Source organism: Prunus persica, chromosome G1, assembly GCF_000346465.2.
Source record: "Prunus persica cultivar Lovell chromosome G1, Prunus_persica_NCBIv2, whole genome shotgun sequence".
Lineage (NCBI taxonomy): Eukaryota > Viridiplantae > Streptophyta > Magnoliopsida > Rosales > Rosaceae > Prunus > Prunus persica.
Genome location: NC_034009.1, coordinates 40,693,560 through 40,719,520, shown reverse-complemented (window position 1 = coordinate 40,719,520; position 25,961 = coordinate 40,693,560). Strand labels below are relative to the sequence as shown.

The 25,961-nt window shown below is 37.6% G+C and overlaps 4 protein-coding genes across 8 annotated transcripts; 3 read left to right on the top strand and 1 right to left on the bottom strand.

Moving 5' to 3' along the window:
• On the top strand, positions 1,005–5,187 carry LOC18788452 (probable receptor-like serine/threonine-protein kinase At5g57670). Its single transcript, XM_007225175.2, has 10 exons — positions 1,005–1,532; positions 1,616–1,713; positions 1,987–2,236; positions 2,349–3,080; positions 3,187–3,435; positions 3,541–3,704; positions 3,795–3,874; positions 4,038–4,185; positions 4,283–4,432; positions 4,520–5,187. Exons 1-10 carry the CDS (start codon positions 1,361–1,363, stop codon positions 4,760–4,762), a joined length of 2,286 nt encoding a protein of 761 aa, XP_007225237.1. The 5' UTR covers positions 1,005–1,360; the 3' UTR covers positions 4,763–5,187.
• On the top strand, positions 6,656–15,888 carry LOC18792185 (uncharacterized protein At1g21580). 4 transcript variants are annotated; one of them, XM_007221864.2, is made up of 10 exons: positions 6,667–11,896; positions 12,282–12,483; positions 12,583–12,733; positions 12,876–12,975; positions 13,132–13,206; positions 13,755–13,845; positions 14,014–14,284; positions 14,390–14,432; positions 14,504–14,607; positions 15,165–15,888. In XM_007221864.2, the coding sequence occupies exons 1-10, from the start codon at positions 7,081–7,083 to the stop codon at positions 15,588–15,590; spliced, it is 6,279 nt and encodes a 2,092-aa protein (XP_007221926.1). In that variant the 5' UTR covers positions 6,667–7,080; the 3' UTR covers positions 15,591–15,888. The 4 variants fall into 4 exon arrangements, with proteins under 4 accessions (XP_020410279.1, XP_007221926.1, XP_020410278.1 ...); XM_020554689.1 differs by having other exon boundaries at positions 13,719–13,845; XM_020554688.1 differs by having other exon boundaries at positions 14,014–14,432.
• Positions 16,037–17,278, top strand: LOC18789164 (NAD(P)H-quinone oxidoreductase subunit M, chloroplastic). Its single transcript, XM_007225753.2, has 2 exons — positions 16,037–16,658; positions 16,945–17,278. Exons 1-2 carry the CDS (start codon positions 16,203–16,205, stop codon positions 17,125–17,127), a joined length of 639 nt encoding a protein of 212 aa, XP_007225815.1. The 5' UTR covers positions 16,037–16,202; the 3' UTR covers positions 17,128–17,278.
• LOC18788548 lies at positions 17,188–21,532 on the bottom strand. 2 transcript variants are annotated; one of them, XM_020554692.1, is made up of 6 exons: positions 21,441–21,532; positions 21,230–21,328; positions 19,639–20,740; positions 19,238–19,472; positions 18,305–18,387; positions 17,188–17,600 (listed from the first exon to the last, which is right to left on the bottom strand). In XM_020554692.1, exons 3-6 carry the CDS (start codon positions 20,650–20,652, stop codon positions 17,502–17,504), a joined length of 1,431 nt encoding a protein of 476 aa, XP_020410281.1. In that variant the 5' UTR covers positions 20,653–20,740; positions 21,230–21,328; positions 21,441–21,532; the 3' UTR covers positions 17,188–17,501. The 2 variants fall into 2 exon arrangements, with proteins under 2 accessions (XP_020410281.1, XP_020410282.1); XM_020554693.1 differs by having other exon boundaries at positions 21,230–21,272; positions 21,441–21,528.

The following is a 25,961-nucleotide window of genomic DNA, read 5'->3' as shown; positions in this document are numbered from 1 at the left end:
TTTATAAAGTACGCGTGTAGTCAACTTTTTTTATCACAAGTTTATACGTGTGTATTTTTTTTCAAAACTATACAAGTAAGATTGAGAGACGAGAATTGAATACAATACTTCAAGTGCTGGGATAAACAACACTTCTTCTAATCACTTCAGCCGTAAATCTCTTATTCACAAGTTTATATAATTTTTATAAACTCCTAACTAGTTACTCTCTTCTAATTAAATTGGATTGGCTAGTTGATATAAAGTCATATATATTTGGCCAAAAAAATTTAAAAAAGAAGTTGATAGATTCGTCGGTCATACAAATCAATCCAAAAGCTAGGAATATAGAAAAGTGAATAACAATAGTATAAGCACCTCCAATGCTATCACATTCACTGTCGAATAAAAAGTCAATCCATCCCATATGCCCATGCTCTACCCATTTATTAAGACCCATGTCGTTCTCATTTACCTCCCCATGTTCACCCAATTTATATCACATCCAGAGACTAGACCTAATTATTCCTTTTTCTTTCACGTAAGTGTAAGGTTTATCTAAAATTTAGGAATGACATGACATCTTTCACGAGTGTTCAAAACCCATTAAGTAGAGTTTTTGCATGTTTAGGAAAAGAAAAACAGGTTTTGCATTTCCAACTATGAATGTGGGTTTCTTGTTATAGTTATCGTGTTTAAACTTCAATGACACGTGTATTTACATTACAAGTAATAAGAAAGAAGAAAAGAAATAATTTCCATTCATGACTTTTTTGAAAACGAAATCTTGTTGATATTCTTGAATAACATGAAAAAAAATTTGTCAAAATCAATTTAAAATGAGAGAAACTTACTTGTTCAAAATAACAAAAAAATGAATTGAGTCCAATTATAAATAAATCACATAATACCACGTCATTTGTTTTTTAAGCCCATTCCATTCCCGTCTAAGTCCATGTGCGTTGCAGGTGGGCCAGCCCAGATATCCAATCGCCATAAACAAAACCTTAATCACTTGCACAGAAAGCTATTAACCAATAATAATAACTCGCGGTTGAAGCAGCTCGATCAGAGTAAACTAAACGTGAGTTGAATTAGAGGTAAAAGTAGGACCGCCCTGTAGCCTTAAATTGCTACGCTTTCCTTTTCTTCTACTGGTATGACTGCCATTTGCGAGCACCTGAAATTGAAAACCAAACCAACGACGGTTAAAGCCAAGCTAAGCCAAACCAACCCATCTCTCATTCTCTCTCTCTAAGCCTCTTTTTAAGCCTCTTGACATGAATTCACAGCACCGGCAACGGAAACACAGAGCTGCCGGAAACTGACCCAGATACCAAAACGACATCGCTTGGACTCTGACGCATTGTAGCACTTGAAAATGGTACAAGAGAATTATGGTGAACAAGCAGAGATGGAGAGCTCTGGAGGCCGTTCGGTTGTGGTCGGAGTGAAGCTGGACGCCAAGAGCAGAGAGCTGCTTACTTGGGCTCTGGTCAAAGTGGCTCAGCCTGGCGACCGTGTGATTGCTCTGCATGTTCTTGGGAAAAATGGTGAGTGAAATTTAAGTGAAAGATTTTTGCTTTTCTTTGTTTTTTTTAAAACTAACTGGTTTTGATGAATTGGGTATGTGTAGAAATTGTGGATCAAGATGGGAAGTCGTCGCTTCTTTCTCTCGTCAAAGCGTTCGACTCTGTTCTTGCCGTCTATGAAGGTTTCTGCAACTTGAAACAGGTTCATTTCTCGCAAATTTTTGTTCTTTTATTCGTTGGGATTTTGTTGTCCTTTTGTATATTTTGTTATATCCTCTGGTTGTTTGCTTAGAAAAAGAAAGAGTGAAAGCACGAATCATATTTTCTTTTATGTTTTCCACTACTTGAGAAGTTCAAAGTTTCAAAACAATTAAGCCAAGTTTTGCGTCAGTCTCAGTGCATTGGAGAGTTTCATCATTTTTTCAGTGGCCTAACAGAAAGTTAAAAAGTTGGGATTTTGGTTGAACATTTACAGGTGGATCTCAAGCTTAAAATCTGCAGAGGAGCATCAGTCAAAAAATTTTTAGTCAGGGAAGCAAATTCTTATACTGCAAGTAAGGTTATAGTGGGGACTGCTCAGAACCACCATAAAATCCGGTCATCGACCACCGTTGCCGAGTACTGTGCTAAGAAACTGTCCAAGGATTGTGGGGTTCTTGCTGTAAATAATGGGAAAGTTGTGTTTAACAGAGAGGGCTCTCAAACAACTTATTGTGACCCCCAAGGTATTTAGATTTTTTTTCTTCTTCTAATTTTGGGGTGCTTTCTATGGTTTTTATTGTTTAATTTGTTTATAGCTATAGTGGATGGGGTTCTAAGTTGAGTGCTTGTTTTCAGGAAGTGAAGACCGTCGCCGAAATGGTTTGCTCACTGCATTTCACCGATCACTGCATAAGTCTTCCAAAGTACTAAATGAAGGCAGTGACAGTGTGGCCTTGAAGGACACATATGGTCCGGTCGATTGTCAAAAATTGGAGCAGGGATTTGCTAAACTCTTTTTGGAATCTTCTGAGACTGTTGCAAAACAGAAATGCTCAATATGTTCACGGCCCTCTGTGGATAATTCTTGTCACCAGTCTGCAGTGGAGTCTTCTGCGGATGATGGTGAAGATAGATCTATGGCTATAGTGCCAGTACAGAAAGAAGAGGAAGCAGCAGCAAGTTCTATTTCTATGTTGATCAGAGAATTACCTGAAGCGAGACCTGGTTGGCCACTGCTTCGACGGGCTGTATTACCAGACCAGCAAATTTCAGAGAGGTCTCTGGTGCGGAAGATCTCAGTAGTTCAGTGGGCAATGCAGTTGCCCAGTAGGCAGCCTTCAGCCACCTCCAATTTTGATGATAGAAGAAGTAGTTGTGATCCAGGTGAAGATCAACCTTTTTGTTTGAATGGAGAAAGTGGTGCAATTGTTGCGGTGGGTAGTGAGGCAGTGACTGCCCCACCTTCACCAGACCACAGTTCAAAAGGCCTGCCTAAAGAATTGGAGGGTTTGCATGAGAAGTACTCGGCTACTTGCAGATTGTTCACCTACAAGGAACTTCAGTCAGCAACATCATATTTCTTGGCTGGTATGTTGTCCACACAGTTCATATGCCAAATATCCTGCTCATTTTCCCATTTGTATTTATGTGGTTTATTCAAGAAAACTTTTTTTCTTTCTTTTTGTAATCCCAGAAAACTTCATTGGGAGAGGCGGTAGCAGTCAAGTTTATAGAGGCTGCCTTCCTGACGGCAAAGAGCTTGCTGTGAAAATCTTAAAACCATCTGAAGATGTATTGAAGGAGTTTGTTTTGGAAATAGAGATTATTACTACCTTAAACCACAATAACATTATTTCCCTTTTGGGGTTCTGTTTTGAGGATAACAATCTTCTCTTGGTTTATGATTTCTTATCAAGAGGAAGCCTTGAAGAGAATCTCCATGGTACATACTATATATGTCTCTGGCTTTTGACATTCCTTGAAGAGATTTGTGTTTCTGTTCAAATTCTACTTTATTTTACAACTTTTTCGATTTTTATCGTATTAGGAAGTAAGAAGGATCCGCTTACGTTTGGTTGGAATGAGAGATATAAGGTTGCTGTTGGTGTAGCTGAGGCCTTGGATTATCTGCACACCAGCAGTGCTCAACCTGTAATCCACAGGGATGTCAAGTCATCCAATATTCTACTATCTGATGATTTTGAGCCACAGGTACCTGATCATTTTGTTGCTTTCAAATTTGCATTTTTTTTCTTCTTCAAATGGTCAGTGATTTATACTATTTCTACATGGTTTTTTCAGCTCTCTGATTTTGGACTGGCAAAATGGGCATCAACCTCCTCTTCACATATAACATGCACTGATGTTGCAGGCACCTTTGGGTTTGTAACTTCATCTCACAGCTTTTTGGCTTTCATCTTCTATCTGTAGACTTCTGTTTTTCTACAAAGATGAATAAAATTTCAAATTGTAAATACTGCTTAGGAAAACAATGTAAATTATGGCATGCTGATTAGTTAATAACATTATTGCATTTTAATGCAGCTACTTGGCTCCTGAATACTTTATGTATGGCAAAGTAAACGACAAGATTGACGTATATGCATTCGGTGTCGTACTCCTTGAGCTTCTTTCTGGAAGAAAGCCTATAAGCAGTGACTATCCAAAAGGCCATGAGAGCCTGGTCATGTGGGTATGTCCCGCTTTTCCAATAAGGTTTAGCAGTACTCTTTGTACCTCTTGACGTTGTCTTCTGATAGAAAGTTGAATTATTGAAATGTATTGTCCAGGCCAAGCCAATTCTAAGCGGTGGGAAGGTGTCTCAACTATTAGATCCGTGCTTAAGCAATGACTACAACCAGGACCAGATAGAGAGAATGGTTTTAGCAGCCACTCTTTGTATAAGACATGCCCCACGAGCTAGGCCCCAAATGAGCTTTGTAAGTTGGATGTGATGGCTTCATAGCATGCAACTAATATATCTGAATAAACTTTAACAAAATTATATCCGTTCTTTCTGAGCACAGATTGTGAAGCTCCTTCAAGGTGATGCAGATGCGATTAAGTGGGCAAGGCTACAAGTTCATGCTCTGGAGGAATCCGATGTGCTCGAGGACGAAGCATGTCCACGTTCGAATCTGCAGTCTCACCTTAACCTTGCACTGCTAGATGTGGAGGATGACTCACTCTCCATGAGCAGCATTGAGCAAAGTGTCTCTTTAGAGGACTACCTGAAAGGCCGGTGGAGCCGCTCATCAAGCTTTGACTAATCAACAATTTTACTGGCACAATGCTCTAGTAATTTCACTTCCCATTTGCGTGATTCATTTGTATATTAATCCCCCTCAAGAAAAAGAAAAAGAAAAGGAAAACTAAAAACAATGGTTTTCACATCTTCTCCAAGTGGTTGGCTTATAGATGGGTTTAGGATGAGAGGTTGTTTCTGTGTGTGCCCTCCTCCTTCCCTAACAGTCATAAAACTAGTCCTTGTTTATTGGGCTGGTTTTCCTTTTACATGTTTTTTGGTTTTCTTTTTTCGTTTGTCTTAAGAGTGTCAGTTTACTTCTTGGTCTCAATTAGACCACAAGAGTTGGACACTGTTGTAATGTTGAAAGATGTAATTCTGGGTGGTTTTTCATTTTGCTGAGAGTGAGCACAAGCCTGAAATATGAGTGATTCTGCTTACGTTTGTGTACATGTGGCCTGGAAAACCTAGAAGATGTCTCAAATTCGAATATCTTATTTCGATTCTAAAAATACAGTGCTCATAAATGTGAAATAAGAAATGGGATATACAAATGCAAGTCATTATCCTCCCTCCAACTCGGTAAATTTGCTTTCTCCTTCAAAATTACTTTGTTGTCAGATTGCTTTCCACTGGACCACACTATATCCATCAGCATCCTCACATGGTGAAAAGCCCTTTATGCCACTAAAGTCATGAGGGTCTCCCCTACACCTCACAACCTACCAACAGAACCACCATTTCTATGGACCAAGTTTTTGGTCAGAATTCATGGCAAGTCAACCAGTCTTCTTCCCATCCATTAACCTCTCACCGACACTTCAGACCCATTTTGGTCATTTCCACTACAGTACTCATAAATTTCACTAGCATCGCAAGAGTACTTTTATTTTTATTTTTTGTTGTTGGGTCGAAAAGGAAACTTCATTGAAGGGAAAACAATTCCCGTTTGATTTATGGGAATGGAGGCTTGGGAATGAGAATTCAATTGCTTTCTCATGTTTGGTAAGTACATGCATGAGAAATAGTTGCCTGACACATGGGAAAGTAGGGGGGAAAATGAAGCCCTCCTCTCAACTTGGGTTTTGTTTTCCCTCTTCATGGGAAAGTTTGGGAAAATGAGCCAACATTCAATGCATAATTTTCATGACTATTTTGTCTCCATGAACAATTTAGAATTACAATGTATCATTAAATGCATACTTTTTTTATTTGATTTAATATGGGTATAATTGGAAAATTATATATAAATTTGTTTTCCATTCCTACTCAAAACAAACATGGGAAAAGAAAAAAAGTGAAATCTCCTAGTTACTTTCCCGACATTACCAAACGTAGGAAATGAATATTTCATTCCCATTCATTATGAAATGACATGGGAATTGATTTCCCCTCAAATCCATTCCGTGAACCAAACGAGGTAAATAGCCATGAAAAGGAGAGAGATAACCCAAAAAAACAAAGAAAAAAAGCAATTCCAACTCACTCACTATTTACTAGCTAAAATAACTTATTTTATAGGAGTTTTTAAGATGAAGCTCTCTTTAATTTAGCCAGACATTGAAATACTAGAAAATATTTTATAACCAAAACTCACTATCGTTTCCTTCTTTATTGCATAATGGGAAGTTTTGAATTTTGTAATGTATAAGTGAATTTAAGTAGATATGGGCTTAGTTAAGTTGGCTAGAGCGGATGTGCTTCCTACTCTGCACATGAGTTTGAATATTCCTTTTCGTAGTTTAGATTATATTAAAGTAGAATATTACTTGTATAAAAATAAAAAAAATTAAAGACCCTGTGCTATTGCTCCCCACATGGTTTACATTAGGGATGACCGTAGTAAAACATTTTTTTACGTAAGAGTGGGTTGCAATTTGTCAAAGTCAAAGACGATGAAAATCATTTGGGTATTAGTGGATTTTTTGTATCTTAAACGCGTATCTTGTCAAATTATTGACTCATTTATTTTACATAAATGATAATCAAATTATAATTGGAAAATATTTAAAAGATTTGTCAGTCAAGATTCAAAGAATGGGTTTGGTAAAAAAAAAACGAAAAATTTATACACCTCTAACATGTACGTACCATTTGAAAACTGAAACATAAGAACGACATGTCGTCTTATTTCGTAAACTTAAAAAAACCTTTACATCGGTTTCAAAGTGTGAACGCGAGAAAAAACTGCCCACCCAAAAACAAAAAGAAAAAAAGCCGATCCAATTTGGATTGAACCCAAACAAAAGAAACGCAAAGTCGCACAAGAAATTCAAAGAAGAAGAAGAGCAGAGCCAAGAAACCCAAGAAGAAGCCAAAGAAGGAACCCAAGATCTGCCTTCCATGGACCTGCCTCAGTACCTTCACCACCACCCAAGGTACGCTACTTCTAATCCCTACCCAGCCGACCCCCCGAATCTCCCAAACTATCCTCACCGCCACCACAACAACCACCACTACAACCACCACCACCACCAGCAACCACCACCACAAATCCAACCACCGCCGCCTCCACCGCCACCACTACCCCCAACGTCGTCATATCACCCCCTGCCTCCACCTCCACCACCGCCGCCCCATCCCTACAACCCCAGCCAGCCCCAATTGCCCTTTGAATCCGAACATTCTAGAACCTTTCATTCTCTTCACGACTTCCCTGTCTCCTCGCCCCGTGTCTCCAGCCGAGTCACTCTCGATGCCGAGCGCCATCGCCATCATCGATTGCCCCAATTTGATCTTCCCTACCTCGAAAAGAATCCCGATTCTTGGGACCCTTCGAGGGCTTATCTTGATTTTGAGCGTGATCGTGAATTGCTTAAACCCCAGTTTAGGCTTGAATCAGAGGGCAGTGGTAGTGCTAGGTTTAGAGGCGAGTACAATGAACAACTGCTCCGGGATCAGCGGGCGGGCGACGATGAGTATAATAATCGTCGCCGAGCTCGTGTAGAACCCAATTCTGAAATTGCTTATCGCGAATTGGGGTTTGTGTCGAATCAAAATTCGAATAATTTGGATTCGAATAATTTGGATTTTGATTCGAAATCCGGAGGTTACGATGGCAGGTATGATGAGTTGATGAGGAGTGGTGGTGGTAGGAGGGATGAAGTGTATGAGAATACTCAGAGATGGGTTCATCATGACAGACAAGCTAGTAGAGAGTTATATGATCCGTTCGAGGTTGATGAGACTAATGGAGGTCGGAATGTTTCAGGGAATCGGGAGTATTATGGTTCGGAAACAGGAAGAGGTAGTAGTAATAATAGGAGGAAGCAGATTCAGAAGAAGAGTGCTTTGCTCCGGCTGCAAATGGCGAAACCTAGTCACAAGCATTACTCTGCTTATTTTGATAATTCTGGCTCTAGTTCCCACAGAGGGAAAGGACATTATGAGTATTCGGATCGTGAGATGGATGAAGAAGAGAGAGGTGGGAGCCCTTTGGAACTTGATGTATCATTTAAATCGAATTCCCTAGTGGCGAAGACTGTTGGGAATAGGAATTTTAAGAGAGATTCAGTGTTTGACAGGGATTTTTCAAATTCGCAACTTACTAAACTCAGTGAGGATGCTGTACATTTGGATAGGTCTGTAGTTGTTGAGGATATGACATCCAATTCAGACAAGGACCCGCGACTGTTGGAAGAGGAAGTGACTACTTCTGGTGTTGAGAGTAGGTGTGATATCGATTCACAGCCGTGTTCTAATGTGACTGATGATTCGTTTGGAAAGAGTGAAGTGGAAAGGGCTTCAAAAAGCAAGGTTTTACAAAGAGATGGTAAAAGTGCTGGTTCTAGTCAAATGCCCTCTCACAAGGTTTCTAAGAAGAAAAAAGTGGCAAAGAAAGTAGTGAAAAAGATCATAAATCCTCAACCACTGCCAAAACATAAGATTGATGAACCTGGGGTAGCAGATAGCTTTATTTGTAGACCATCTGCAGCCTTTGGGGCTGACAAGGACGAAACCTCTTCTTTTGCTGATCCTTGTTCAAACGATGTGCATGCATTGCCTGTAAATAAAAAAGTAGATGGCTCTTCCCTGAACATGTTATCAGATGAGCATGGCACTGAATCCAACTCTTGTAGTAAGAGTACTGGGAGCAACTCAACTTCAAAATTGGGTTCTTCGAATCATGAAGAATTTAACATTGATCAGGGTCCTCTGACTGTAGATACTTCTGTCCAGGGCTTGCTTAAGATTTCAAATTTTAGCAACAATGTAACTGATTCACTTAGGGTAGCTAGTTGTCCTGAAACTGATGGTGTTATAGATGTCAGCAAACAGATTTGTCACAGTGGTAACAGTTTATCGCTTGATAATGTCATTCGAAAAGAATCATCAGAGGCCATGCTGTCTGTAGAAGGCAATGCCAATTCTGGTTTTTTAAGTTCAGAGAAAATTATGATGCATGACGACATTATGAATGCAAATGGTTCAGGCCATGGTACAGAAACCACCTTGGATATTGAGAGTGGGAGAAATGTGTTGCATCAGGAAATAATTGTTCACGACATTGGCACTGTGGATGCCATCAATGAGAAAGTTTGTAAATATCAGTTCCCCACATCACTTCAAATTGGTTTTGTGGAAGAACTTCCAAAGGGTATATCTTCAGCAGAAAGCAGCATGACTGTTGGTTTGTCAAGTTCGGGGGAGACCTTAGCTGTTTGCTCCAATTCTGGTAGAGGTACCACCTGGGATTCTGACAAAGTTTGTACTAATTATGATGAGAATATTATTGGTAAGCAACCATCTGCAGATGGTGCCTCTAGATCATTTGGAATTTGTGCCACACAAAGATCTCCAGATATTACAAAGTCAGTTGGAGATAGTAAGAGTGTTACTCATAAGAATAAAAAGAAGAGAAAAGTTAGGACTCGGTTAGACTCGTCAAGGGCTTCCAACACTTGTGCAGAGCCTATAAATGTTTCCGTCAACAAAAATTCTGTGGATACAACAGTAAGTTCATCCCTGAAGGATGCTAGTCATGCAGAAGTTTCTGTTTTTGGTGTTGGAAAGTTAGATATTGGCTCACAACCTGTTAATGATGGGGTAAGTGTTATTCATGGGAAAAGCTCAGTAGATGGGTTTTGTGAGGCTAAGTTATCAACTAGAAGTGATGTTAACTGTGATCCCAATGAGACTTCACCGAAGTATATAAAGAAGAGAAAGTTATCTGCCTCTCATTTAGTATTGACTACATCTCAAACCAATGATGGACCTGCAGATAAATCTACATTTTATACAGAATCTACAGATGCACCTTTGAAGTCTAATGGTAATCCAACACAAGAAGAAGACGAAGTTGCTGCTTCCAGCACAGGTCGTCTCCTTGCTACTGCTAATTTAATGCCTTCTCAAGAAGGAAGCACTGTATTTCTCAAGGATAATTTAGCAGGAGTATTATCTGATGCTGTAGCTGCAGCTAGGGATGCCTTTACTAATGATGGTATGAAGTCTGAGCACCAAGGTGTGGACTCCTGTTCAATTTATGAAGAGTCAGTTCCAGATACACTATTCCTTTGTCCATCACAATTGAGAAATGAGCAGAAAGAGGCAGGTACTCAAGTTATGGTCATAAATAATCATCACCTTGACATTATGGACATAGAAAGCAATCGTGAAGAAAATTTTGATATAGTTGCAACAGACGAGCAAGTTATTATACACGGTGAGACTGCTTTATGCAGAGTTTCTTCAGAAGTCGAGCCTCCAGAGTTAGGTTATAAATTTTCCTGCACAGATATGGAATCAGATCACGTCTCTGTGAAAGATTCATTGCCGTTTGCTTCAAATCGTCTGCTGTTGTGCGCCAATGACAATGAAGTATCCACCACTAACTCTAATGAAGGGGTGGAGTCTGTGCCTGATACACTATCAGATACAGGTTCTCCAGAAACTTCAACTGATGTCCCTGGCGTGCAGATGCGAACTTGTAGTCCATCAGTTATTAAAATTTCTGATGGAAAAGATTGTGGGGATGACCAGAAATTAGGTTTGAAGTCTGTGGTTGAAGTTGGTTGCAGTGCATCTGCTCGAAATTCATTATCAGAGTGTACCAAATCTAATTTAACATCACATCCTGTAACTGAAGGTGGTCAATCAGTCATGGGGAAGACAGTAGCTTTGCCATTGCAGGATATCAAAAAGACAGCTCATGGTTTGAATCTCGTAACTGCTGAATCTCGGGTGAAGAATCAGTTGGGTCAAGCTACTCGTAGGATTGTTCCAGGTCATTCATATTCTGTGTTTTCTACCTCAAAGAAGACTGGCTCGTCAACTCATATGGCAAAACCTCGGACTTGGCATCGAAATGGTAATGCATCTGCATCTTCTCTTCCTGCAAGTATGCCTTTCTCGAGTACTGTTCCACCCCAAAGGAATTTACCACAAAAAGATGGAAAACTTCAGAGTAATTCTTATGTGCGTAAAGGCAACAGCCTTGTTAGAAAACCAGTTCCAGTTGCTGCTCTACCTCAAAGCTCTCATGGGTTTAGCTCAGCTGTTTATCGGTTGAACTCTTTAGGTATAGATGGGTTGAAGAAGAATGCAGGATCTGAAAGTAGGGTTGATGTTAAAAACCCTCCAAGTCTCATGAGAACGGGAGAAATGAATGCTCCTTTTGATAGGCCCAGACCCCCGTTGCCCAATGGAGCCAAATTATCTACTTGTGATGCCATCTCTTTGGGGGTTTGTACATCATCCCAATTGGCTGAGCCACTTCTTAGTGGTGAAAATATGTCAGATCCTATGAATTGTTTGGAAACTAAAGATGCAAAAATTGTTGTCAATGACTCACTGGTAACTTCTGAAACTCAGGAAAATCATAGTGGTCCATTCAACAGTTTGGAAAACCAGACGGAACTACATGATGGAAATTCGGCGCCTTCAAATACGAAGAATATTGTCTATGTAAAGCACAAGTTAAATCAGTTGGTTGCATCTTCCAGTCCTTGTGACCTTCCCGTCCACAATACTGATAAGATCCAACACTCATCCTTTGACGGCTACTACAAGAGGCGCAAAAATCAGCTAATTAGGACATCTTCAGAAGGTCATGCTAAACAGGCAGTTATCACGTCCAATGACAATTTAAACTCACAGGTGCAAAAGGTTTCTAAGATTGTCCCCAGCAGAATATATGGCAAGAAGCGATCACAAAAGGGTATGCTATTAGAACTTTTTCAATGAGGTGTTCTCCTTGCAATAATATTCTTTTACACTGATAGGTGGCATCAACCAATATTTTGAAATGCATTTTCTGGATCTGGGCAAAAGTAGCTTTGATCAATTTCATTTATTGATTACTGCCAACTGTTATGCATCTGAATGTTTTTCTCTTTCCTTGATGTTGTCCTCTTCCAACTTTGTTAAATGTATTTAAGCTTCCTTTTTTTTGCAACCTTTTCCAACTTAAGTTCTTTTCATGCTTCACATTTCAGTGATGATATCATTTTACAAATTTGACATTCTCGTATGGTAACCCCTTCCATGTTTTATAATCATATTACCTCTGGCATGATAAAATCAAGTGGGGTTTCTATTTTCAGTTATTGCAAAGACAAGTAAAACTGGAAAACACTCTTTGGTGTGGACGCCACGTGGTACACAGTCATCGAACAATGATGGTGATTCATTTGACCATCAGAAGGTATTGCCTCACCTGTTTCCTTGGAAAAGAGCAAGACACTGGAGGACTTCCATGCAAAGTCAGGCTTCCAACTTCAAATATAGTTCCGCATCAACAATCAGGTATGCTATATATTTTTTTCTTGCTTTGAAGCTGCATTTAGTTTTAATCACATTTGGATATGTTGCTTAAGCAGATCAAATATTAATCTCTTCTTTCAGTAAAAAACTGCTGCTGTCAAGAAGGCGGGATACTGTATACACTAGGTCAACCCATGGATTTTCACTTAGAATGTACAAAGTATTAAGTGTTGGTGGGTCCAGTTTAAAATGGTCAAAATCCATTGAAAATCGCTCAAAGAAAGCTAATGAGGTTAGTTTTGCTATATACGAACAGGCAGGCTATTATTTTTCCCTTCAAAGTTATCCCCTTTCTTTTAAGTCAAGTAATGGTTGCCAAGTCAGAAACCCTTTTTTCCCTCTCCATATTAATTATTTGTATTAACATTGTCTAGGAAGCTACACGTGCTGTTGCTGCAGTAGAGAAGAAGAAAAGAGAACACAGTGGTGCTGCTTGCGTTAGTTCTGGGTCTAAATTTAGAAATAATATATCGGGTAAGTCAGTTCATAGTGTAGTGAGCCTTGTGATAATTCTGATGTCTCAGATGCATGAGCAGTTCTTGCTTTTTGTAATGCATATGGTGTGCACCTTCAATATGTCGTTTCTCAAAGGATGTTTACTTGATTATTAAGTATCTCATGATATGGCAGGAAAACGTATATTCCGCATTGGTTCTGTCCGTTACAAAATGGATCCTTCAAGGCGAACACTTCAGAGAATTTCAGGTGGACTTAATTTAGCTGCATATTGCATGCCCTACTCATCTTTTTGTGCTATATACAAGGAGCTTTGTTTACTTTTTTCTTTTTCTGGACATTGGATCTGGTCACTACATGTTCTTAAGTTTCAACCTTTTTTCCCCTTGCGAGTAGATAGTCACATCTAGTTCCCAAGTGACTGGGAAGTGGGAAGAGAGGGACTTTTTTTCTTTCTTCATATCTTTGTATAACTTTGGGCTGATGATGTGCCCCTGGTTGCTGACTAGTTTGGAACTGCTGATTTCTATTGCGACAAGATTTTGACATTATTTAGCAGGTTAAATGTATAGTTTATCAGCATGTGCCTACACACTGTACTCTGTTTTTTGTTTTCTTGTTTGAATTATATTTAGCTGTATGTCCAGAGTCCGGAGAAATATTTCTAAGCTGATTGACCTTTTAGGTGTTTTCTTTTTCAAAGCCTTCTTTTTTCTCTCAGTTTGGGATATGTACACTCTATTCTGATAATATCTTATCAGCAAATTTGTCATACAGTCTTCACTCATGCTGTGTAGATGACGAATCATCAAGCTCTGCTGTGCTCAATCCAGAAAAGGATGCCAAGAGATCTTATGTTCCAAGGAGATTGGTGATCGGCAATGATGAGTAAGTTGCTTTAGTTTATGCTTTGAAATAGAGTACATAGATTGCTGCAATTAATACGAGCAAATGTGAATGCCAGTTGATTGTGTTGACGTAGAAACCTCCAAGTTATAGTTACTCTCCTCTTAAGCTTTTAAGTTGTCAGATATAAATGCATTCCCATTTTGGCAGATATGTGCGGATTGGCAATGGTAATCAGCTTATCAGAAATCCGAAGAAACGAACTCGCATATTGGCTAGTGAAAGAGTTCGATGGAGTTTGCACACTGCCAGACTGCGGTTGGCAAAAAAGCGGAAGTACTGTCAGTTTTTTACGAGATTTGGGAAGTGCAACAAGGATGATGGAAAATGCCCCTATATTCATGATCCCTCTAAAATTGCAGTCTGCACAAAGTTTCTGAAGGGGTTGTGTTCCAATCCCAACTGCAAGTTGACTCATAAGGTTTACCATGTGATAGGACTTCACGTGATCTACAGCAGATCTTTATATTTCTTTTCCGATATTTTACCTTCTTTTTTTTCTCTATTTATATTTATCTTCATGCAGGTCATTCCAGAAAGAATGCAGGACTGTTCTTACTTTTTGCAAGGTGCATTCTGGTAACATTGTGCTATTTAAGGTATTAATGGAAATGAAAAATTCTAACAGGTTTCCTGGCAGGTTTGTGCTCCAATGAAAATTGTCCTTACAGACATGTAAATGTGAATCCAAAGGCATCTACTTGTGAAGGATTTCTTAAGGGATATTGTGCTGACGGGAATGAGGTAATGTTTTATTATATACAACTTTCTTTTTGTTTGTTTTGATCTTTATATTGGTTTGAATCTGTGACTCATTTCTCTTGTTAGTACGAAGGCTAATCTGTTAGTTTAATTTGTGCATGTGGCATGTGGGGATGCATATTGATTATGTGGGAAAGGAATTTTCAAACATTCCTTTCCCACATTCATTTGGACATGCCATAGGAAAAACTGGTTGGGGTGTATGGGAAGATAGTGGAATGGTTGATGGAAGAGGAGAGTAGAAAGTTAACTGTAGTGGACGCATCAAGCATGCATATTGATTTTGTGGGAAATAAATTTTTGAACACTCATTTGGACGTATGGTTCAATGGGTACATCATCCTTTTTATTAAGGATGTTTTGGTAATAGGATAGGTGGATGTGTTGAGTATAATTTGTTAAATTATAGATATGTGGAAAATAGGTGCATTTCTCGTATATTAGGTTTTCACCCTCTCTCTCTCTCTCTCTCTCTCTGAACAAAAAACATACACTAATGTTGGAATAAGTAAAATAGAATATATATATCTCCCTCACAGTGCCGGAAGAAGCACAGCTATGTCTGCCCGTCTTTTGAAGCAACTGGAACCTGTCCTCAAGGTCCTAAATGCAAGCTTCACCACCCCAGAAACCGAACAAAGGGAAAGAAAAGGAAACGAACAAGAGAACAAAAAAATGCTTGGGGCCGTTACTTTGTATCCAAGGATATCAATTTTTCTGAGCCGAGAGCAGTGTCTGGAAAGCACTGTGCACAAAATGGTGATGACATATTTGATGATGGAAGGGCTGCTGATTTCATTAGCATTGATGCTAGTGATGAGGAGGCCGGAGAAAGCAACGATCCAATAAACGAGCAAGCTGCATCGTGCGACAGTGATTCCTCTGAATTAGAATTAGATGATCTTGATGAGCTAATTAAACCGGTTCGTTTACTGGATAGGAGTCCGAAGACAAACATCTTGTAACAGTGGCAGCTGAAGAGGGACGGCACACAAGCTATATGCCATGGAGTAATTAGTTTGTTGTAAATGTGGTTCGAGTAAATACTGGAAGAAATTAGGAGGCAGATCCGGGAGAATCCTTTGTACACCATAGCCCAGCTGATATTTTAGCCAATTCATCAGTTTCAGATGTATTAGTTATAGATTTTTTTTTTTCTTCACTAAGAAATTGAGATTTTTTTTATAAATTTCCTTGTACATTGTATACTGTAAAATTACAAGTGTTAAAATGAGATTGTTTTCAATGCGAGTTTTCCCCTGAGCCTGAATTTTTTTCTGAATGTTGAAGGAGCTGAGAATTATTGTGGATCTTCTGCGTAATTAGTTAATAATTCATTTTCGATAAAACAAAACTGGAAGTGAATATGTGATATGGCTGCTAATTGCCTGTTCATTTTTACCCCACGCAACTCAATCTTATCCTCATAAATACGCGGAACATCATCATTGCCTATTGGCCTTCCGTATTTCCCAAAAATTTGGTACCCAAAAGCAACATCATTACATAAAAACAAAACTACATAAAAGATTGAGAAATTTGGGCCACAGGGCAATTATAGCTCCCTGCATTCAGCCATGGCAGCAACTTCCTCTTCTATGGCTTTGGCAAAGTTTTCCATGTTGGGTTATGTTGGAGGAGGGAGGAAAGAAGTGGGAAAGAGAAGGGGGTTTTCCATATCAGCAGCTCAGCAGCCAGAAGTCCAAGAACCACAAGAGGTGGAGGTGCAGGAAGGGAAAGGGTTGAAAAAGGAGAAAATAAAGCCAAAGGGAACCACACCAAGGCCAGTGGAAAAACAAGTGAATGTGCAGAGCAAGAACATGGGCAGAGAATATGGAGGGGATTGGCTTAGCAGTGTGACGAGGCATGTGAGGATCTATGCAGCTTACATTGACCCAGAAACCTGTGCTTTTGATCAGACACAGATGGATAAGCTCACCATTATCCTGGACCCCACCAAGGAGTTTGTGTGGACTTCTGAGACCTGCAATAAGGTCTACTCCTACTTCCAAGAGCTTGTAGATCACTATGAGGTAAATTTAAGTCCCATGACTACTTTTTTTATTTTTTATTTTATTTTATACAAAGTAAGTTAGGAGAGGAGCGAATTCAACCTATAATCTCGGATGCAAGAGTAAATATTTTTAATCACTTAAATTATGACCCCCTTCCCCATGACTGCCATCTACATCTTGAAAAGCAAGACTTAAATCTTGAATTGCACACAAAACCCATATTCCTCTTAAATCTTGAATTGTTTCTAGCGTTGAAGGTTCTTTTCCTTGTTGAGGCATTTATATTATTTGGTGTAAAAATCAGGGTGCCCCATTGACAGAATATACTCTGCGTCTGATTGGTTCGGATATAGAGCACTACATAAGGAAGCTGCTATATGATGGAGAAATTAAATACAACATGGATGCAAGAGTCCTCAACTTCAGCATGGGCAAGCCTCGCATTATGTTCAATAACAATGATATCCAACCTCAGGATGTACAATGATAAGATCCAAGCTCACTGGCTGGAGAAAGAAAATGTATATTTTATATTAGACTGTCGTATGAAAACGGCTTCCCTTCTATCTGTTCTTAATCATTGAAGGTTAACTTTTATGGAGAAAAAGAAAAATATACGTCTGACTTCGAGAGTCAAATATGGTTTTAATATACAGTTAGCAGATTGTACTCCATTTGTGAGAACAAAAGTATGCATCATTCACAAAAATTCCTAAACCATAGCATACTTGCATCGCATGATGCAGCTGTAAAATGTGCCACTTTGAATCCCTGACAACTTTCATGCTAACACCTTACCCAGCTGTAGCCTAATCTGTACAACTGCGCTTCCGTCGCAATCTGAAGATAATGCAAGAAGTCCTACATGCGGCTAAACTTCCTTTTTCTATCAGCTTGAGGCAACAGCTTCAAACAAGATGAGTCACTCCAAGGACAGAAGCATCCTTCTTGCGCCACATTCTAACAAAAATTTAAAACAATTAGACAGATCGATGCAACTAGAAGAGAATGCAATAGTCGTCACTGGGCATAACTGATAGAGAAAATGTGCATGATGCAAAGTAACACATGCAAATTCATGCACCAAAGTATAAACAACAATGTAAAGGCATGTCAATCTGTGCATACGCCATGTGCGTGATGAATGCTGCTTTGGTTAGTAGCTGCTGTGATCAAATGCAGATTGGTGATTGTAATGTTCAACACAGAGAGAAGAACTGTGTTGCATATGGCCTGGCTAGTTGGAGCTACAATATGGATTTAGGGGCTTGTGTGTTTGAGGACGCTCCTGTTTGGATTAGTTCCCTGTTAGCTGATGATTTGTTAGGATTTGCTAGATCTCGTTTGATTTGTTCTGATGTAGGTTAGTTGGTTGTTTTCTGGGGCTTTGCCTCCCTTGTTCATAAATGAAAATCCCCCCCAGTACTTTGAAAAAAAAATTCTTATGTCAACATGGGTATTGGAAACTGAACAAAAATTGCAATCAACCCCAACAAAATTTTAGTCAGTGTATCACTGGATTGAATGTCAAGTAGCAACTGCCACATTACAACAAATCCTTTTCCTACCTTTTTCTAATGGATGGTTTGCTCAATAAATAATTCAGCTGACAAGATACCCTTGTACCAAGCACACACATGCAACAAGATATAAAACAAACTAACCTTCAGCCAGTAGAAAAATCCACGCAAAAGATTCAAAATTCTAGGGCGGTCGCTACCAGCAGCATCAATCTTTCTTGCCAGGACTGCAAGATTAGAAAACAAATTGATTAGAAGTTAAATACAATAAAATTGAAATAATGCAAAACTGGTAAGTTGTACACAGAAGCATCTGAAACAATAAGTTTCAAAGAAACCATGGCACATGAAAAAAGAATAATAATAATTTTTAGTCATTAAAGAAGTCATGTTGGAAAACACTCCCACTCCAAAAAAGATGCCCTACACCTCTCTTAAGATAGCAGTCCTCATTAAATGAGCTAAAAGGCAGTACGCAAAGACAACGGGATTACAGAGACAACAAGGCCTTACACCATCAATCAATTTACAATATATGCAAATAAATATATTACTGAACTTTAAGTCATTAAAATTTAAACCTAAACCAGGCAATATAAGTACAAATAGTTAAGGGATAAACGTAGCAGGATAGACCCATAATGGGTCCAATCGAACTCTGGAGACCAAATCTAATAAGGCCCCAGTTCATCCCTCAAAAGGTTGCAAGGAGAGGCATGAGGATTCTACTAGAGAACTTCCCAATCAACAAGAATCAGAGTTCTATATAATCTAAACATGCATAATAGCGTGTGAAGCATCTAAATCTTTGTACTTCTGGTATTAAAATGTAAACAATATAAAATATGAATCTAAAGGAAGGGATCAGACCACATTATATACTCAATGCCCAATTCAGTTCATTTAACATGTATACGCAGTGGAGCATAAAAAATCCTAGACCTCCTAAATAATCAGCAGCCACAAAAATTTTCATATTCAGCATACCCCACATGTAAACCCCAACACCGCCCCCCCCCCCCCAAAAAGGGACAGCTGCAAGCATGGGAAAACAAATGCATTATAAAGAAAACCAACCTATGTGCTGCTCTCGATATGAAGCTCCTAATTTCCCTGCAACTGGGTAGGATTTTGTTCTTCCATTGCGCAGATTTCTGTCGTGATTTATTGGCCTTCGTAGGGTCAGTTCTTTCAAAAGCCTTTTATACTCTTCTTGGTCATAAGGCCGTTTAAGATCCTTCATAAGCCCCTTCCTAAACTGGGCATGACTTGTATCACAAGTTTCAACACACCACCCACTGTCTACGTCCACCTTTTTATTTTCAAAGAATTAAAAGTAGAAACAACCATTAAAAAATAATCAGAAGCCACAAATTAATAAAACTACGCATGCACGTGTGTATATGTGTGCGTGTGTATGCACGTGATAGCATAAACTAGAAAAACAAATGAAAGATGAAACGGGGGAAGATGCATACTGCCGTAAATGAGGTAAAATACTCATTTTTACTCTCTACATCCTCCTCAAGTACAACTGCCACTGGTCCACCAGTTGTAGGTGTATACACCACTTTTCCACCATATTTTCTTAGACCATCTAGAAACTCTTGATAGTCCATGTCCGTGTCTATTTGATCAGACGCAGCTCCATGGTTGTGTCCACTCTCAGCCAAATGAGGTGTTTTAACAGGAAGCCCCTTTGTCCCACCATCTGCACCTTTCTTATTTACATTCTTCTTCTTCACATGATAACTTTTTAAAGTTTCTCGAGTAGTGGGAACCTCTAAACCATGGATTTTATTAGAACGCCCTTTTGTCCTATCAGAAACAGGATCCGGAGCTTCCACATTTACATTCTTCTTCACCCCTGAACTCTTTTTCTTTGACAGACCCTCTGAATCTTCCTGAATTCCCCTTGTTTTTTTACTCATAGCATACCTAACAGATCTTGGGCTCTTAAACTCTTCTTTATTCAAAGGAATAACAGAATCGTTAAAGCAATAAATTTGTTCCCTCTTTATACCACCCCTCAAAGCTTTTTTTATTTCAGTCTTCTTTTTCATCTGAGATTTTTTCAAAGTTTCTGGGGTATCTAAAATGGTCTCATCTAGTTCCCCATCTTCTTGTTCAAACTTTATCAGCTCTAAATTCTCATTCTCTCGAACAACCACCAGTACATAGGAGCTTCCATCTTCCGTCAGATTTTCCAAGAACTTCTTATAGTCAGGATCCACATCATCATCAACCCAATCACCATAAAGATCTAAACCATTCAATGATTTCTCAAAATCCTTATCCGCCATTTCTTCTTCCCCTTGGATACTACTGTCTCTTCTTTTCTTCGTGGCACTGAACCAGGATTTGGGCTCAAAATTCCTATCAGCAATGCACTTTCTCTTCCTCCTCCTGGCCAACCTCTTGTCATCCTCACAATCTCCCTCATAATCCTTCTTTAAACTGTTGAGCTCTCGTATCCCCTTATAAGGCGCCATTTACCAACAATCAGCACACAAAAAACCCTCTTCGCCTCTCCCCACACTACTTCCAAGTCAGTAACTGAGACGTTGCACTACCAAGCTTCTGCTTCAAAACACGTAGAAACAAAATCATATATCGATAATGCAAATATCAGAGCATGCATTGTGACCCACAATTCTGTAATGTTGATGGAACAGAACAACCCCCGTTTGGTTTCTCAGAAAATACAGAAAAATGAAAAACCAGTGACGATCCTGATTCCTACACTTTCTTTAAACAAAATAACAAAACCCACCATCATTAAACCATAATCAAAGCAGTAAAGTTTAACACTTGAAATTCAGCACAGTAAAAAAAAATTCCCGGGTTTTCTCGGGAACCAAAAGTTGGGCTGAGAAAATACAGGAAAAGAAGAAAAAAAAACAACGAAGATCCAAAGTTTTACACTTTCTCTGAACAAAATAACAAAAACCCAAAATCAGTGAGAAACAAAAAACAAACACTAAAAACAGAGACTTTAAAATTAGCGCAATAAAAAAGTAAATAGCTTTCCGGTGTTTTCTCAGGAGGGATCTTGATGTTATTTCTTACCTAAATCCAAGCGACGCGAGAGATCGAGTTTGCACAATGAACCCTAAGATAAAGCCAAAAGCATCACTACACTTCGTCAGGTTTGAGGACTTCAGTCGACTGCACAGTGTTTTTTTAAAAAAAAATTTTAATTTTTTATGAGCAAAGGAAAGATACAAGGAAAAGCAGCGAGGGCAACCCAGAGAAAGAGAATCCCAGTTCGCAGCCCTACCTGCAGCAGACGCAGGAAGATTATCTTTACAAAGATGACGGGAAGAAATTTGGTGCCCAGTACTTGCAAGAGCGGCGACGTTACGGTTTTTAATTTCTCTATAATGTTTCTCTTTTTCTGTTTGTTTTAAACTAGTTAGTTACTAATTGCCAAAAAAAAAAAAAAAAAAAAAAAACACTACTTAATTACAAATCCTATGTTTCTAGGGATTTTTGGAAAAGGTCAAACGAGAGATAAATATTTTTAAGTATTTCTTTTTGCTACAAAAGTCCCGACTTTTTCTTGAACAAAGCTTTTTTAATTACAATTTAATTTTCTGTTATCTGGAAAAACAAGCATTATAATAAATAAATAAAATATGGTAAAACACTAACTTTTTTAATTGATGATTTTCTTAGAGCATCTCCAAGATAGATGTCAAATATCAATTATCAAATTTAAATTTGATAGCTGATGTGACAATTTGACATCTTACACTGCTTTACACTCCGCCTAATATGTCAAATTAAATTATTATTTTTAATTGTTAAATTTCTACGTGGCACTTTTGACACATTGGCTGGAGATACTCTTACAACATCTTTAAGGGAGATGTCAACTACCAAACATCAAATTTAAATTTGATGGCTGATGTGGCAATTTGACATCTTACAAAACTTTACACTCCACCCGAAATGTCAAATTAAATTATTATTTTATTACATTTTAGTGTTGATTCTTTTTTAATTAAAAAGAAAAGAAAAGAAAATTTAATAAAATATTCATTTGACATCTTGCTTTTAAGATGTCAAAAATAACATCTTAACCTCTAACCTTCATTTCACATCAGTTTTGACACATCAGTTGGAGTGATGTGAGATGTTATTTCTAAAATGTTTATGTGGCACGTTTGACACATCGGTTGGAGATGCTCTTAGTAAATATTAATCGTGTGTTTAATAATCAGGAATTGAATTCCACAATTCCTCTGTTTACTTCACACTAAGAAAATAAAAAGTAAGTATGGCCCACACAAAATTAGGAATTCAATTCCTAATTTTGGAGGAATTTAATTTTTGGGTGGGAGGTGGTTTCTAATTCATGGAGAACTAACCCATTAGGAATTCATCTTTTTTACCCATTATATCCTCATATAATTTTTAAATTTACCATATACTTTAACCCAACAACGAGGATATTTTAGTAATTAGAATCACTTCCTCTATTTGTGGTTTTTAAAGGCAAGGTTTTAACGAGGGCACTCTTGTTGCATTACTAATGTCCAATTTTTACTTTTTATACCCTGACATTGTTGTTTCAATACAGTCATCTTTCCTTGATAAAAAAAAAATAATAATAATAATTAGAATCACTCCTACCCCAATTCCATATGATTTAAGAATCCGTAATCTAACTCCTCTCGATTCATATGATTTAGTAAATAACTTTAATAGAAATCCGGAATCTAATTCTCCTAAATCCAACTCCTCCTCAATTCAATTCCTCATAATCAAATTACATATTAGTAAACATGTTGTAAGGTAATATTATTGTTGAAGATTCATGACTTTCCTTATTCTAAGTTAGTAAACATTAATTCAGTAAATAGTTGAAACTATGAGTCTTTTTTGTGTGTGTGTGGATAAATTCAAGGATTGCATTCATAATTGAGCCAAAAAAAGTCATTAGCCACAAAGGGCCAATACAAACTAGCCACAAAGAGGCATTACAATAAAGGCGGGGTCTAACATCAAAATTAAGATAATTTGGTGTGCCTCTACTAACGATCATGCAGGATTGAAGAAACTCTGGCATATGCATCCTAACTAAGATTGCAAACTAAGAATAATCAAAAAGAGATAAAGCTTGAAAAAACTAAGTCATAACAATACAAATAAAACTATCACAAATGAGAGATGAAAAGCTATCACAAATGAGAGATGAAAAGCTTTCACAAATGAGAAGTGAAAAGCTCTCACAAAAGAAGAGGTGAAAACTACACTATGAACCCAAAGAGTTTTTGTAACTTATTCCAAGCATAAAGAAACCGCAAAAAGGATGGTGTTGGAGATCCGACGCCCAAACACAAGTGGAGATCCAACGCTGAATCTTAGCCATCTATGATAGTTGGAGGAAAATCATAACAAACCGAAAATAGATAGGGAAAACCTTTTATCTCTAAAAATGAGTGAAGAAGATAGGGAGGAAGAGAAAAAGGGAGAGGGGAAAGGGGAGGAAGAACAATATTTTCCTCCCCCCCCTCAAAGTGAAAACGACTCTATAAGTGTTTTTTGGGAGATAGGGGCTGGGGTTTAAAGATGACTGCTTTAAAATACTAAAAAATATATATTTAATAAGTATGATTACCAACAGAGTCTAGCCGAGTAGAAAGGGTTAATGACTTGCAGGCTAGTGATTTCATGTTCAAACCACTATGTCACACATTGCAAGGGAGTGTGTGAGAAAATTCCCTCCCCCAATATATATTGCTTTATTATTATTACTCTTTTTATTTTAAAACTGTATGATTAAAAAAAAAAAATTAGTACCGATTGAATTAATGATATTTTTCTTCCTAGTAGTAATAATCACAGTCTTAAATACCGATATTATCGGCGAAATATCGTTTTTTTGAATGGGCGATATTTTAGCCCATATCCACTTAATTATCGTCAATATATCGATATTTTCGTCGATATTATCGCGATAATTTCCTACTCATTCGTGCTTTATTTGGGCAATATATAATATCGATAATATCGCGATTGAAACTGAAAAATACATTAAATGTGTTGAGAAATGGTGCTTTTGCCAACAAGAGGATTCGAACCTCTCTCAATTGCATCCATCTACTGGGCCTTATCCACCAGGCTGCGAATCAATTTGTTAACAATGTTACGACGTGTAATATTTATATGGTCTTAAACGTTTTAGATAAATTTCCATTTAGAAAAAAAAAAAAATCCCTAATATTATTTCATTATGTTTAATTTAGGCATATGTTTAATGTTACGACGTGTAATATTTATATGGCCTTAAAAATTTATGCAAGCTAATATTATCTAGGATAAATTTCTATTTATTAAAAAAAAAAAATCCCTAATGATAAATTTAGGCATATGTTTAATTTTATTTATTATTTTATTATGGAGGGTTTTTTTTTTTTTTTTTTTGGTTATATATTACGGAGTTGTATTATTATTCACTATTGAGTTTTAATATTGTTCATTTTATGTGATACTAAGTTTTAACTTTAATACGAATTCTTTCTATGTGGTAGTAAGTTACTCATATATATATATATATTTTGTCAAGCTCATATATCTTATCATATGCAATATATTGTAGTAAATTAATATAACTAAAAAATTGTGGTGTGTTTAATTTTCTTTCACTAATTACTACATATTTTCTAAAGACACGGTGTTTGTCAGGTCGCTACATAATCAACTTAAATCACTCTAACCCACCATGCCATGCATTTTATTCCAGTTTTTTGTGATAAAATAATAGACAATTGACTAAATAAACATCCTCCAAAGTTTCAATAAAAATTTCCAAGTTTTTCTCACAATTTCCTTGATTTTTATTCAATTTTTATCGATATCGATATTTTGTCGATATTTCCATCGATATATCCGTGTTTTTGGACCACCGATATTTTCAAAACTCTCGATATTTTAGACCTTGGTAATAATGATATTTGGTAAGTTGGGAAAAGAAGAAGGGGATATAATTTTTTCCTTTTATTTATTATTTTATTTTTTATGGGTAACTGAAGATATTATTAGGTGAGGAGGATATGCTTGATAGCATATGCTCTGCTCATCGTAAGTTCAGACAAATGTACCAACAGACAAAGACAAGGATTGACCATCTTCGACCTTTTCATGCTTTGCCTGTTTCTAACTCATCTTCAACCTTCAACGTTTGGTCTCCGAGTTCTTGGTCCACTCATCTGCTTCGCTTGAAAGTGCCCTTCTTTTATTTTTATTTTTTTATTTTTTTTTCCTTTTTACAAGAAAATATAATTGGAAAAAAAAGAAGAAGGTATCATTAAACCAATATTATATATAGCCTATGAAAATAATTTTATACACTCATCATACAACTGTGTTGTAATTTATAAAAACCAATATTATATGGCTCAAATAAGTAAAATTATGTACATTTTAAATAGGATCGTTGGTTTATAAGATATAAGATTTGTCGATCGCTAGATATATTTGTATAAAGGAGAAATTCAAAAATATAAAACAAATTATTAACTAACACTTTGGTCTATGAGGTATTTCTCTTCTTGTTGCAATATATTCCGAGTTCAAATCTTCCTTACTCCGGAAAAAAAAAGTGACTAACAATTTGATAAACATATTTGTCCTATTTGCCTTTATACGGCACCGTATTGTTGCAAGCACCACAACCAATCGGAATTTCCGAATTAATTCGAAGGGCGAGAACGACGGCGTGAAATAAACGCCCACGTCACGGAGATACAAAGAGAGGCACGCAAACAGTGGGCCCAAATAACTAACATTTCGT

What these genes read in the sequence shown, in the direction of transcription:
- LOC18788452 (XM_007225175.2), top strand. Translation starts at nt 1,361, where the DNA reads ATGGTACAAGAGAATTATGGTGAACAAGCAGAGATGGAGAGCTCTGGA. An exon ending in ATGAGAGCCTGGTCATGTGG is followed by an intron (nt 4,186 to 4,282) that starts GTATGTCCCGCT and finishes TGTATTGTCCAG; the next exon opens with GCCAAGCCAATTCTAAGCGG. An exon ending in CTAGGCCCCAAATGAGCTTT is followed by an intron (nt 4,433 to 4,519) that starts GTAAGTTGGATG and finishes TTCTGAGCACAG; the next exon opens with ATTGTGAAGCTCCTTCAAGG.
- LOC18788548 (XM_020554692.1), bottom strand. Translation starts at nt 20,652, where the DNA reads ATGGCGCCTTATAAGGGGATACGAGAGCTCAACAGTTTAAAGAAGGAT. An exon ending in ATTTTACCTCATTTACGGCA is followed by an intron (nt 19,473 to 19,638) that starts GTATGCATCTTC and finishes GAAAATAAAAAG; the next exon opens with GTGGACGTAGACAGTGGGTG. An exon ending in GATTTTTCTACTGGCTGAAG is followed by an intron (nt 17,601 to 18,304) that starts GTTAGTTTGTTT and finishes AATTTTTGTTAG; the next exon opens with AATGTGGCGCAAGAAGGATG.
- LOC18789164 (XM_007225753.2), top strand. Translation starts at nt 16,203, where the DNA reads ATGGCAGCAACTTCCTCTTCTATGGCTTTGGCAAAGTTTTCCATGTTG. An exon ending in AGCTTGTAGATCACTATGAG is followed by an intron (nt 16,659 to 16,944) that starts GTAAATTTAAGT and finishes TGTAAAAATCAG; the next exon opens with GGTGCCCCATTGACAGAATA.
- LOC18792185 (XM_020554688.1), top strand. Translation starts at nt 7,081, where the DNA reads ATGGACCTGCCTCAGTACCTTCACCACCACCCAAGGTACGCTACTTCT. An exon ending in AGTTCCGCATCAACAATCAG is followed by an intron (nt 12,484 to 12,582) that starts GTATGCTATATA and finishes CTCTTCTTTCAG; the next exon opens with TAAAAAACTGCTGCTGTCAA. An exon ending in CTGTTCTTACTTTTTGCAAG is followed by an intron (nt 14,433 to 14,503) that starts GTGCATTCTGGT and finishes GTTTCCTGGCAG; the next exon opens with GTTTGTGCTCCAATGAAAAT.